Genomic DNA, 14277 nt, shown 5'->3' with positions numbered 1-14277 from the left:
GTATTCAATTTTTTTCCTTTTTTTCTATTGTGGTAAAACATATATAACATAAGGATTGCCATGTTAAGCACTTTTAAACATACAACTGCATGGAATTAATTATATGCACGGTGCTGTGTGACCACTACCTCTACCTATTTCCAAAACCTCTTCATCATCCTAAACACAGACTCTGTATAATAACTTCTCACTATCCTCTCCTTCCCCCCATTTCTGGTAACCTCTAAGCTACTTCTGTCTCTGAATTTTTTTAAAATGTTTTTTCTTAATTGACCCATGATAATTATACATACTTATGGGGTACAATATGATATTTGGGTATATTTACACAGTGTGTAATGATCGTATCAGGGTACTTAGTACATCCATCACCTCAAACATTTGTCACCTCTTTATGTTGGGAACATTCTCAACGTCCTCTCAACTAGCTACTCAAATGTGTTTCTGATCGGTATTCCATATTTTAAGACCTAGTTCAAATAGCAACCCCTCGGTGACGCTTTCCCAGAAGCACGCAAGCAGAATTAGTCTCACACTTCTTGGCTTTAAGAAAACTTTGTTCGTGCCTCTAACTTAGCAAACAGCACCCCCACCCCGTGTTGTGTTCTGCCCTGCATTAGCTGATTCCCCATGAATCCTCTGTCTTTGTGTTATCTCACAAATCCTCTTCACACCAACTCTAGTAAATACCATTAGTGTTCCCTTTTCGCAGATGAGAAGAGTGAGGCTTAGAAAAGTATTAAATAAGTTATCCAAGCTCACACAGATTCTACGTATCAGAGCTAGGATATGATATATTGTCTTTTTTTTTTTTTTTTTTTTTTTTTTTTAACTAAACTCTGGACTTCATTTGGATTTCATGAGTTTTTCCAATCATGTCCTCTTTCCATTCCAGGATCCAATGTAGGGTAAACGGCTGTCTTGTCTCTCTAGTTAGTCTTTCCCTGTTTTTCATGACTTTAACTGTCTTAAAAAGTATAGGCCAGAACCCTGTAGAATGTCCACAGTGTATTTATCTAAAGTTTTTCTCATGATTAGACTGAGATTATGGGTTTTGGAAAGAATAGCATAGATGTGAAGTGCTCTCATCATAACAATGTCAGGTGTACACGATATTCACATGACATCAATGATAATGTTAATCTTCATCACTCAGCTGAGATAGTATACTGCCCTTTAATGTATTTTATCCTCTATAACTATCTGCTGCAGGTAAGCATCTCTTCTAATGAGCAAAAGTTCTCTGAGAGATTATAGCTATCAGGAACATTTGCCTTTGAGCACAGCACCTGCAACATCTTGGTTTCCTGATACACATGAGAAGAAAGGAAGAAGAGCAGCCTCTGCAGCCGCTGAGTCGAGGGCCACAGTGATTGGAAATGAGTGTTCCTAGCGATGGCATCGATTGACGGTGATGGAGTGAGTGCTGGGGATCCAGGGAGACCTATTAGAGAAGCAGGCTCCACTGGGATGACAATGGCCAAGAGCAAGAGAGTGGTAATGAGTCATTCACTCAACAAACCCAATTCCTAATTTTAGGGATGACATGAGGTCTGGAAATCTGAGATTATTTGCCCAAAGTTGCACAGTGAACCTCTGGAAGAGCCACAATTCAGGTAAACAGTGAGAAAGAAGATGGATAAGAAAGGCAGGACGGTCATAAGCAAGTGCTTGGGTCAAAATAAGCACAGAACACGCACAGGGAAGGGGTGAGTGACAACAAGTTGGGTGCGTCAGGGGATGCGAGCTGAAGAACGCAATAGTGGCAAATAGGTTTGGAAGACGAAGAATAGGGGCAAGTTACAGGAGTCTTCATCAATGACAGATGAAAAGAACTGGTGGATTGGGAAGAATGAAGATAAAATGACAGGATATGAAAATAAACTAGACAGAGCAATCAAATAAAGACTAACAATGACTTCCAAGGCTTGAGATCTTCATCCATCATTAATCCAGTGTATGGGGGGAGAAATAATATCTGTTAGAGAATTCTCATGTTTAATTTGGTCTGAGGCGATTCCTGGCTTAAAGAGTCAGTAGGACAACGGTGGGTGTGAGCCAACAGGGAAAGGACCAGGAGAAAACGGAGACGTGCCCATTTTAGATGCTCCACTAGGAGTAGCTGGTATTCTGCTGTACGAAAGAAGCAAGGCACCAAATTAAGATGCCTGTGAATTCCCTACTGCCAGGGGAGGATGTTTCAATTCTTATAGGACGTCAGAGTATTCATTTACTGCTTAACTGCCATAGCGAGAAATTAATTATCACCCTTGATCCTTCACTTAGGATTGGGACATTTACTTAGGAAAGAAGAAAAATTTTACTTATTTCCTCTTTTCTTTTTTTGAAAGAATGTGCTTGTAGGTATAAAGGCAGTATAGAAAGCAGAAAGAAAATCTATAGATTTGGCCACAAGAAAAATTAAGACTTAAAAAAAAGAATTATGAAAAGAAAAATTTGGCAGACCTTGGACAAATTACAACAATGTACCACAAAAAAGGTATATATAACATATATACACACATACACACGTTTATGCGTATCTTATATATAAAGAGCTCATATACATGGATTTTAAAAATGAAAACCCTGATGAACAGGAAAAGATATTAATAGAATTTTATGAAAGAAGAAATATAAATGTTTAATAAATGTATGAAATAAATGTTTAATAATTAGAAGTGTTCAGGAAACTATCAAAGGGAATGAGCATATAAAATAAATACTAAACCTTTTTAGAATAGCAAGAAATATAAATTCAAAAATTAGAAATTAATGTTCTATTAAAATAGTAAAAAAAAATCAGAATATTTTACCTAATAATTCCACTTTTATAAATAATAAAAGTGATAATAAAAGAAATAATCCTAAAAGGACTTATAAAGGCTTATAAAAAAGGGTTTATAAAAAACGCTTATAAAAGGTATATAAAAAACGTTTATAAAAGAGGGTTGTTAACAGTTTTTTTCACAGAATAATGACAAAGTTGGAAAAAAATTGTTTAACACATGAAGAACAGCAAGAAAACTGATACAGCAATACATTGGAATATTATACAGCCTTTAAAAACAATGTTTGAAAGGAGTTATTTAATGAGATGTAAAATGCTTATGAGAAACTACTGGCAAAATTGTACATGGAACATAATCTTTACATAAAATATTCATGAGATATAAATGAATATATGAACAAGATTATGAGACTGTTACTTATTTTATTTTATTTTTTTCACCTTTCTGTATTTGCTAGATTTTCTACAATGAGGGTATACTGGTTTCTTTAACAACAATTTTACTGATACAATACCCTTGCCATACAATTCTCCTATTTAAAGTGTACAATTCAATGGTTTTTAATATATTCACAGAGTTGTGCAATTGCATGCATTGCTTTTATAACCAGAACAAAATTTTAAATAAACAGATCTGTGGTGTACAGACACTGTCTAAAAATACGTTGTTTTCCTTCACGTAAATAGGCATGCACTGTATTTAACCACAATGAGGAGCCACTTTCAAGGATGCCAACTAAAATATGCTCCGAGTAGCTCAGTCAAAATAAACGCAGGTAGTGTGGTTCCTTTCTCTAAGGCTAATTGTTCCAATCTATTCTTAAATGAAGTTCAAATGCAAATGGGAAATTTGATCACAGTATTTACCTTTACAGTGCTTGTGGTCTGGAGTGGGGTTATAGCCCCTGTGGCAGGAACACATGTAGGAGCCTTCAAGGTTGGAACAAGTACCATTTGTGCAGACGTTTGGTTGCAGGCACTCATCCACATCTTGAAGAACGTTGCGTAATGGAAAAAACAAAAACAAAACATGAATAAAGTTAAATTTGGTCAGAAATGGAAATAGTAGACCTTCAGCTGACAAGGCAGATTCTTTAAGATAAACTTTCAAATTAATCGTTAGGAGGATAATCAGCTCTGATGGGAGCTGCACGGACATCCATGCCTTCACTTACTTTCAGAAATAAACTCAAAAAGGAATCAAATATGCTCTATAAATAAATTCAAGAAGGATGGAAGGCTTTTTGTAGGGGAGTGAGAAAGGGTAGTTTTAGAGTAATATCTCCTACAAAATAAAATATTCCAAAGAATCAAAGATGGGTTGAGGTTTGCAAGTAGTTATGGAACTGATGAGTTCAATAGGACGGGAGGGTTCACAGAAGCAAAAGATACCCAGAAAAGCCATAGGAAAGTTTTCACAGAAAGATGAAAAAGGTTCTAATAAAATGCTCGAAGATAACAGTGAATCCATATGATAGAAACCAATGTAGCGGACAAACACAGCCTGTTGTACAGTTTTCAGGTAGGTTATAGGCTGAAGAAGCAGATATGATAATGACAATAACAATAATGATAGCAGCTAATTTTTATGAAGCACTTACTGCACGTAGCCACTTTACATATATCATCTCACTGAATCCTAACAAAATCCATGTGGGCTAACCACTTCACAGAGGGAGGAACTGAGACTTAGAGAGATCCAATGACTTGCCCGAGGCCACACAGTAAGAAAATGTTGGTCCTGAGATCTGAATCCAAAGCCATCCTTTTAACAGGACTACTTTTATCATAAACAAAGTTTAGTGGTAGAAACAGTTAAATAGAGAATTATGAGTTTAGGCTTGTTTTTATTACTTGCCAACACAGTATTTATATCGAAAACAATCTTATCTAAGTTTTCATTGATTTCATTCAAAAAACATTCATTAAATTCCTACTGGAATACTGTCATTCAAAAAGAAAAATTTGAGTTCTGTGCCTCATTTGAATGTCCCTAAGAAGTGTACTGTATGTTGTAGTGACAGACACTAGTGTAGCATTACTAACCAAAAATTAATGAAGAAAAACCTAAACTAAATAACTAAGACCACACACACAACATCATGATTTAGGCTTAATCTTACAGTGGTCTATATCTTAATAAAAGCACCTTAATCATAAGGCAGACAAACAACAGGACAAAGAGGCTTTTGACTGCATCCATTTTATGTCTTAATGTTCTTTACCCACCACGAAAGCAATAAAGCTTTCCATCCTCTTAAGGTAGAGAGTCACAAGCACACTGACAATACAGATCTTGTCTTAATTCAGCAATCCAGACTTCAGACTGCATTCATTTGCCTTGCATTTCATTAAAACTACATTCTATCTTTCTTACAATGGAATTCAGAAATAGAGTATTACTAAAATACAGCAAAAGGGTGTCCATGTGTGTGCATGTGTGCATTCCATATGCCAATTGAGAAGTGCCAAGTAGATGGCACCACCTAGGTGTACTATGTCACTTTCATAAAATATCACTAATTATGGTGAATTGACCCGAGTCCATGATGACAAAAATAGTGCTTCCAGACTGACTCATTATCCATCCTTTCCTTGGTTGTGGGAATCCACTTTTGTAAACACTGAAAGCAAACAACTTGAAAGAAGCAGCCAAGCATTAAAGCCAAAGTAAATAATGGAACAGAATGAGCCTAGACACTAGGCATGGAAATTCCAGACAGCAACGGGAAAATGTCATGTCTAGTATCTGGTTTGGTTTCAAAATGTTAACAAGCTCAGAAATGTATGGATTATTCTCTTTAATTATTCGTGCACCAGGGAAAGTGATTTATAGTGCTGCAGAATGTAGCAGCAAATTCAATTTCTAAGACCATATTTTCTCAAGTTAAAGTAAATTAACTGACATTGCAGATTACCATTCATTCATGAGATACTTATAAGACCTCTCCTTGTCTAGGCTAGTATCATGACTAATGATGAAGCAGAATGCCTTGAATATCTAGGGTAGCCTGATGTGTTTATTCTTTTCTTTACTTATTATAGACATAATTGAATGGAACCAGAATCACGTCAACCCAGTCATTTACATGTAGATAGAACAGTTGAAATTGAATGAGTATATGGCCTTAGTAGAGATTATACTCTTGAGGAAATAACTATACAGTAAGGTATCATTGAAGAATCTCTGTAATGAAGGAAGGTGTCTAGAGAGCAACCACACATAAAAACACTTGGTGGATGCAAGTGGAGTCAAACAAACTCAGCAATGTATGTTTAGCCCAGAGTTCTCTCCCAAATTGCAGATCCATGCATCTAGCTGCTCCGTCTACTAGATATTTCCTTGATGTCCCACTGGGGCAAAACGTCACAGCCAAAACTGATCCCCCCCATGCCTTTTCCTTATACTGTTTCCCATGTCAATATATGGTACCACTATCTACTCAAATGCCCAAGTCAGAAACTTAGGAGTCATCTCTTCTAGATTCCTTACTCTCCCCTTTTTCCCACATTCAATTTATTTCCAAGTCACATCAATCTACCTTCCAAATACCTTTCAAATGCACCCACTTGATTTCATTCCTACCACTACCATTCTCTCTCACTTGGGTTACTGCCTGTCTTTTAATTTGTTTTTGTAAGTCATGCCCTCTCTAATCCATTATCTTGCTTGCAGCTAGAGCAAACACTCTAAAATACAAATCTGATCAATGGTGTTGCTCCTCTACTTTAAAAACTTTCAATAGTTTCCAGTGTTCTTTAATTTACTCAAGGACATACACTTCTGGGCCCTGGGTGACAACGAAAGCAGAAGGCCTGGTCCACACAGTTCTTACTTCCAACCCTTAGGAGGATCTCCCATCAATGCCACAGAGAGCAAGGTGGTTCCTTCCCACCGCACTATCCATCCCCCATGGTCATCTCAGCCAGGTAGTAGAGGGAGATTATTATGTCTTTGGTTTTCCAAATTGGAGCTCAAAACTCATCTTACTCTAAGACATGGTCTTATAGAATATCCCTATTACCCAAATTCTTCCAATGCATATACACAATAAGTTCAACAGGCCTTTGTGTTTTATCTCAGGCACAAAATTCATTGTGAAAAACACAGTGTCCATAGAAAAATGGTTCCAAAACTCCAAACAATTTACCACTGGGCTTCTGTGACATAACAATTCCGTACTTACTATTCAATAAATTAATTACATCTCCCAGAGTAAGTAAGTTGCCAAAGATTTATAAGGCCAAACTTTGTGGACATGACAGTTCAAAGACTTATGCACTCATCTTACTATACTATCACCCAGTCCAATTTGATCCCTCTCATCCACAATGCCCTGAGAGACTAACAAATACCTTGTTAAAAACTAGGTATGCCAGGCCTGTAAGATTTCCTAGTCTGCTCATGTAATAATAATATTAGAAAAGGCAGTCAGGATATCCTGGCATGATCTGTCTTTAATGAACCCTGGCTGATTCTTACAATCATCACTTCTCTTAAAAATATTTCGCCTCATCATTGAATCACGCAGTCTCCACTTCTTGGTCAAGATCAACATGAAGTTCAGTGGTCAATAGTTCTTGGACTCCACTTTCTTTCCCCTTTGTGGGGATTTGAGGACATTATCCTCTCTCCACCTCTCTGGCAAGTTTCCATTCCCCACAATTTCACAAAGATGACTCTCAGCTGGCCAGCAATCCCACCTTGCTATTTCTCTCATTGTCCTGGGATATAATTCATCTGTGTCAGAAACCTTTTTGAAATTTCCTTTCCTAGTATCCTGGGAACATGCCAGACTTCCCAAGCTCCTCCCTGGTGGGCATAACCTACCAGGTGCAGAGGGTGTTCAGTGGCTGACTTCACCCAGTCATGCTCTCCCAAGGCAGTTCTCCACCCTTACTCTTCACCTACCAGCTCCTTGGAGGTGGCCAGAATTTGTCTCAGAGCAACAATTTACCTGTATTACTTCCTGAACTTTCAAGAAGATAAATCTGCCAACACTATGAGCCAATCCTTTTTCTGAGGCCATCTAACTTCATTTAATTCCTTAGTTACCAACACAGGCTTCAATAAGTGAGTACCATTTGAGATAGGAAGAAAGCATCTTATTCCAGCTCTATAACTACATGACGACACAGCATTACTCCCCACCCCAAATGTTCCATTATTTCAATAATTGCTTAATTTTTCTTCACACATGCTCTTTCATACTAAAGATGATGAGAACGGATTTAATGGAAAAGAAAGCGTGGCAAAATGAGAGACAGATGCTTGACAGGCCAGTGTGATGAAACCACCTCAACTGCACTTGAAGTATAATAAACTCTCAGGACCTCAGGCCCCCTCTGTCAAATCTGAAGTTAAAACATGCAGTAGCAGAGCTGCTGACCAAAATTTGCTACACAAACCTCAAAGAATCATCACTGCTTTTCAGAACTGGAGAAGAGCCAATGCTGTGTACATCCTACATAACGATCCAAAGATGATATCAGAAAATCAATCCACAGTCTCACCAAATTACTGGCTTCCTACCTCACCTTTCCTGAGGAACATTTTGTCTTTCAGCAAAATTCAACTGCAGCTACCTGGGGTGCAGACCTGCCATCTCTAACTCTAGAATCCCTGAGCCATTATTATTGCTGCTTGCAATCATCATCATCATCATCATCATCCAGCCCACATAGATTTATCCTGTCTAGGAACTTTTATTTTCCTTATTGTCTTCAGTATATTGTCTTGTTCTCTAATTTTCTCATGTGTACTCGTACACAAGGTGTACATGAGATATTATACAGATTTGGAGATTAAAGATCCGGGGTTGTGCCCTAGTTCTGTCATTTATTACCTATGGCTTTGGGTAAGTCCATTAACCTGTCTGGAAATCAGTTTTCACATCCGTACTACAGGAATGATTGTCGTGAGGATCAAATGAAACAATCAAGTCAAAGTCCCTTGTAAACTACATAAGAAGTTTTTGTTATAATAATTAGAATTCCCATACAGGCATGGTCCCTGCCTTCAAAAGGAGGATTTTTCTGTTTTAGTTATTTTTATACTTCCAAGTCTTCTCTGGCATCTAGTACACACATAGTCAAGTGTTTGACAAGCAGGTTAGTGACTGGTTAGAAAACTACTTTAGCATATAATGATTTAGGGGTAAAACTGTTGGCACATTTTATAAAATCCACAAAAGGTACATGTTGTGCTCAATTGCTCTCTATGCAAAATAAATAAATGTATATGGAAGTCTTCAATTTCAGATAAGTCTATGAATAGTCATGTATTCCACAAAAGTTAAGTGAATCTTGAAATCTACAAATAAATCCTAGTGTGAAGTAAACTTCTGGTAACAATGAGCTCTCCATGTTTATGCTGTATGTTCTCTGTGCTTGGTTTTGGTTAAGACTATGGCTAACCAGCTGTTAAGTGGATTAAAAGATACTAGGTTCTTTAGTTGCCTAAGACATATTCTATTTAGCAAGCTTAAATGAGAGTCAAAAAGGCATCCTTAACTGAGTTAGGGACTAACAAAGAAGGATTACTCTGATAAAACCTCAGAAATTTGTATTCCCAGGTCACTGAGTCTGTCATGAACTCAACTGCAAATCAAGACAATGAAGTAAACCCCAAAAGGGTTTAATATCTATGCAATGGATGATAGATATTCTGCCTCATGAAGGTGAGCAAAAATAATGAAGTAAAAGAATGGAAACAGCAGCATTATTATCAAAGCCTAAACATTTGTTAGGAATCATTGATTCTATAGAGAAGTATCACGATCCCCAAGAAGTATATTCCAGTTAAGTAAAAATGTTGAGAAGCTGAAAGGAAAACCACATTACTTAAATTCATAAGAGAAAACTCCAATGATATAGGGACAGTTAAAAACCATATGACATGAGCTCAAAGCAAGCCAAAGAGAATGTAGTTATTCAGAGAAATGTGACGTATCACTTATTTCAACAGGTATCAGTTATTACTACATTTCTTATATTTCAGGGCAAGGGTAGTAAAGAGGAGGGTAATATGGTTGAGGAAAGAAGGGTTATAATGTTTACTGCATCCTATCTTATGCCAGACACCTTACTAGGTGCTTTATATCACTTATGTAATTCTGACAATAAGCCCTACAGAGAAAGTATTTCAATCCCCATGTTACAGATAATGACAGTAAGCGGGAGAGGGGTCACTTAGCCCCAAATCTGTCTAAATACCGGGAACTAAGATCTCTGCATGAGAGATATCAAATGTACCTTTAAATAATTAAATATAAGAAGAGTGTCCTTGGGGGATGGTTCTCATCAGGTTTCAATCAAGCCAGCTCTCTGCGAGTCCAGAGAAACCTGTAAATAAAAAGTACCTGACAGGCTGCTTTCCCTTAAGAAAGGTCCAGGTTGAAGCAGCCAGTAGGAACTGGCCAGCACCCAAGGTGATGAAACAGTCATTAAAGGTGGGGACTGACTGGGCAACAACTACAGGTTGAATGTCAAGTCCAAGGAATACAGTACTGAATGATGAAAGTGACTCTTGAGAGAAGACCGAAATCCACAAGTCGAAAGCAGCAGCTACACTTAAGGAAGAGCCAACAAGAGTTGCCAAAAAGCATTAAGGGATGATGTGTGTTAGGCAGAGTCTGAAAATGATAGATATTTGAAGTGGATAATAAGCTATTGAGAATGAAGGGATGCGTGCCTGAACTAAACACTAGGAAAAAGGTAGCCCCCAAGACAACACCTGCTAACATTTTACCTGTTTCTACCCCAATTTCTGTTCTAATGCATAAACCAAGGAGAAACTTCAATCAGTAAGATCCAGTTTACATGGCATGAATACAAAGAGGCCATTAATGGTTTCAGCAAGTTCATCAGACAGTCAGTGAAAGAAACAGAAAGGGTAACTGGTATCAAATCCCTGCAGAATATAAGGGTCGAAATGGCAATTCCTAATGAAGCTATTTAACAGGAAAAAAAGTCAAATAAGTTTTTTATTTTAAAGGCATAATGCCAAATTTAAGTAATATTATATAAAACACTGTACACATTTGATGATAACAATGTAAAAATATATAATGACAGGAGAGTTGTAGAAAAAGAATATTAGGATTTACCAAACCCAGCAGCCCTGTGAGGTAGAGATTATCAACTTTACAAATGACAACTAACAAATGCCAAATGTAGGACTTTTCTCCAAAATGGTGTGATTATAGGAAATTTTCAAAAAGTCTTAATGTTCGCATGTATACATTTCCAATTAAAAATTGGTAAAAAAATAAAAAATAAAAACCCTCATGAATGTATCCTAAATTATTTGGACTAAAAGGATATAAAAAGCCATAAACTGGTCACAGATAACCAGAAAAGATGGAAACAAATGATTGGAAAGGAACACCTTGTCAATAGCATCATTTGCCCACCCTGACCACCACAGAATCTCTAACACTTCCTGTCTCCCTGGGCTGCTTTAGTTATCTTCATGGCTCTCACCACGTGTGACATTCCTACGTTGTCCTTGCTTCCCTGTTTATCTGCAAGCACTACAGCATAAGTGCAATGAGGGGAGAGGGTCTTTATTTTCTTCACTCTCAATCTCTGGTGTCTGGAAAAATACCCAGCACATAGTGAGTGCTCAATATATTTGTCAAATGAATGGATAAATACATATCAAGTTGTGTATCGATGAGCTCAACTCAAAAATAGTCTTAAGACTGTACCTTCTGAAAAGTATTTTACAGTACCAAAGTACCAAGGCGAGAACTAAAATATGTAAAGGCATAAAAAAAATAGGGCTCAACATTCACTAACACTGTCAGAGTTTAGGAGAAAAATCCAATCCACTCAGTGGCTCAATACAAGAAGAAGGGCATGTTACAAAATCTGCTTTTGTTACAGTCAACTGTTCAACATTTGAAAGCTCTACTACCATAAAAAATTAAGATGGAAAATATTTCAGCACAATGTGCAAAAGCCCTCATGAGAAATTCAGAAGAGCTGCAAGTCCAATAGAACGATGGATGGAACCATAGTTATATCATGGAGAAGTGGCTTGATCTGTAGATTATGTAGAGCCTAAAATTTACCCAAAGAAGAAGGAAAAAGTACGCTGCCTACTTTTCTTTATTGTAACATAGTTGATTGCACATATCTGTGGGGTACAGAGTTGAATATCATTACCTGTGTGTAATATGTGATGCTCAAATCAGGATTAGTATATTCGACATTATACAATGTAATCACTTTTTAGTAATAGAAAATACATGACCTCAGTAATGCAAAAATGAAAACTGTTGCTTGGAACAAGGGGCTAAATGTGTGACTTTGGTCGAGTTGAGCAACACAGTGACCTAATATTTCTGCTTATCAGTGTACTCATCTGGTTGGCCAAAGTAAAATGAATTTGAAATGAGGTGCTGTGTTTCCATCACTAAACTGGAGCAAAATGTTTATGTACATACATATACAGACACACACACACACAGCTATAAGAATTCATTTAGATTTATTTATATCAAAGAGCAATCATTTGTCAATTTGGCAGTCACATTCTATTAGTAAATTCATGATTCGGGGCTGTGTTTATAGCACAATTACAAACTGTAGTTACTTAAGGCAGAGTTCAGGCTCTGATGCTGGATTATGCACCAGTATGTGAAAATGAGAATACAAAATGGAATCTTGATAGGCAGCTATGAAATTTATGCCAAATGGGAAAATTAAAACCAACTGCACTTTCTGACTAACAGAAACAATTACATAAACAATTGCTTATCAAACAAACAACGGATGAATAAAAATCTTTTCCTCGAAGATCTACATCTCACAACTGCATTGGTAGAGACACTTGGGGATGGCTGTGGGGTTCAGAACAGGGGAACTGTGTTCAACACAGCGAACATCAGGCTGAGCTGATGCTACGTGGTGATGAGCCCGAAGCTTTGAAATCGGAAATAGTGCTTCTGCCAGTCCTACTTACCCCCACGCGCACTAAAATACCTAAAGGTCTTCCCAGCGCTATCAGAGTACAGACAAACCTTTTTCAAAGGACCAAGAGGGCCTTGCATGGTCTGCCCCCTCATCTTGCAGCATACCTTCCCTTGTTCTCTGTCCTTCAGCTACACCGGCCTTCTGGAACATGATCTGCTTCCTCCGTCCACAAGCCCCTTGCATATGCTGTTTCCTCTGCCCAAAATGTTCTCCCTCCCACCCCCTTCCCCAGTTAAACCTCATCTCAAGAATTTTCCTAAGGGCAACTCTTTCCATCATATGCTCTCATTGCACCACAGAACCGTCCTCCTAGCGCTTGTCGCCTCTGTAAGTTTGCACTGATTGTGAGATGTTTGGGTGCATGTCAGTCTCCTCCACTAGACTGTAAGTGCCATGAGGAAATGGTCACATCTGGTTTTGCCCCTCAATCTGTCCCAAAACTAAATACAACTCTAGGTTTATATTGTAAGTTCTTAAGCATCTGGAGAAGAAAGGAAAGAAGGAATGAATGAACGAAAAGTTTAACTCACATATTCAGAGTTCTGGCATGTGGTGGAAAAGAGTTCAACTTTTAAGAAAGAGATCACATGGCAGACAGATACATAAAGGAAAACCACTAAGGGGAGAGCTAACTACAGCACAGGTAATTAGAACCAGAGCAAATTTGTCACTTTACCTTCCTTAGTGCCTCAAGTACATTTGCTCCTTCTGTTGTGTGTGTGTGTGTGGGGGGGGGGGGGGTTGCTAGTTCTATTTGTGGTAGGTCTCTTTGGGCTGCTTCTCTCTTCTTAAGTATTTTTTTCTCTCTCCTCTCTATAGTGCTTACCATTTTATTTGGTTTGGGTTATTTATCTCATTAGGGACAACAATTTGTTTCCCTCAGAATAACTTGCCTCAGCTCTGTATCTCATGAATATTCATAACCCCCCCAAAAGAATGATTTTACCCCTCTACAATCTCACATCCTTCATGCCAACTCATTTCCTTATTTTCTCCATGGTTAAAAGTCACTTAGAACAATGTAAGTTTATTACATTTCTTTCTTTTTTTCATTTTAAAGAGGGCTCATTTGGCATTATGCCACGCTATCAGAAAATAGGTCACGCAGAAGAAACAAAACTTTGATATGAACATTCTAGTACCTACCAAGACACTGCCCATTCCAACCTCGGAATCCTTCTGTGCAGGGAACACACTGGTAAGATCCAGGAGAATTCACACACTGCTCATCTGGACAGGTACTTGGAGTGGAACATTCATCAATATCTGAAAAATCAAAAAGCTAGGTCATGAAGTTTATCAGAATACCAAAGCAAAAACCTTACTTTTGAGTTAAAGGGGAAAAAAAAGCATTTCAGTGGAGAAAACAATAACTGGATAAGTGTAGACATTAGGTCTACATTTAAACTCAAGGCAATAATGCATGGCCAAGTGTATACCTAGATTAAAATATCTATACAAAGAACTTTGCTCCAATTCTTCAATTGCAGGGCCAGGTCTCTCCA

At 37.6% G+C, this 14277-nt stretch overlaps 1 protein-coding gene across 6 annotated transcripts in view; it reads right to left on the bottom strand.

Annotated features, from left to right (window-relative positions):
• Positions 1 to 14277, bottom strand: part of LTBP1 (latent transforming growth factor beta binding protein 1) — a 222444-nt gene that overhangs the window by 85410 nt on the left and 122757 nt on the right. For all 6 annotated transcript variants that reach the window (XM_063078353.1, XM_063078349.1, XM_063078350.1 and 3 more), the window contains exons 15-16: positions 13919 to 14038; positions 3659 to 3781 (exon numbers count right to left, since the gene is read on the bottom strand). In XM_063078353.1, coding sequence (XP_062934423.1) covers positions 3659 to 3781; positions 13919 to 14038 — 243 coding nt within the window. The remainder of the gene's footprint in view (positions 1 to 3658; positions 3782 to 13918; positions 14039 to 14277) is intronic.

The sequence above is a fragment of the Cynocephalus volans genome, chromosome 14, assembly GCF_027409185.1.
Source record: "Cynocephalus volans isolate mCynVol1 chromosome 14, mCynVol1.pri, whole genome shotgun sequence".
Lineage (NCBI taxonomy): Eukaryota > Metazoa > Chordata > Mammalia > Dermoptera > Cynocephalidae > Cynocephalus > Cynocephalus volans.
The sequence above is the reverse complement of the archived record's forward strand: the minus strand, read 5'-3'. Positions and strand labels throughout refer to the sequence as shown.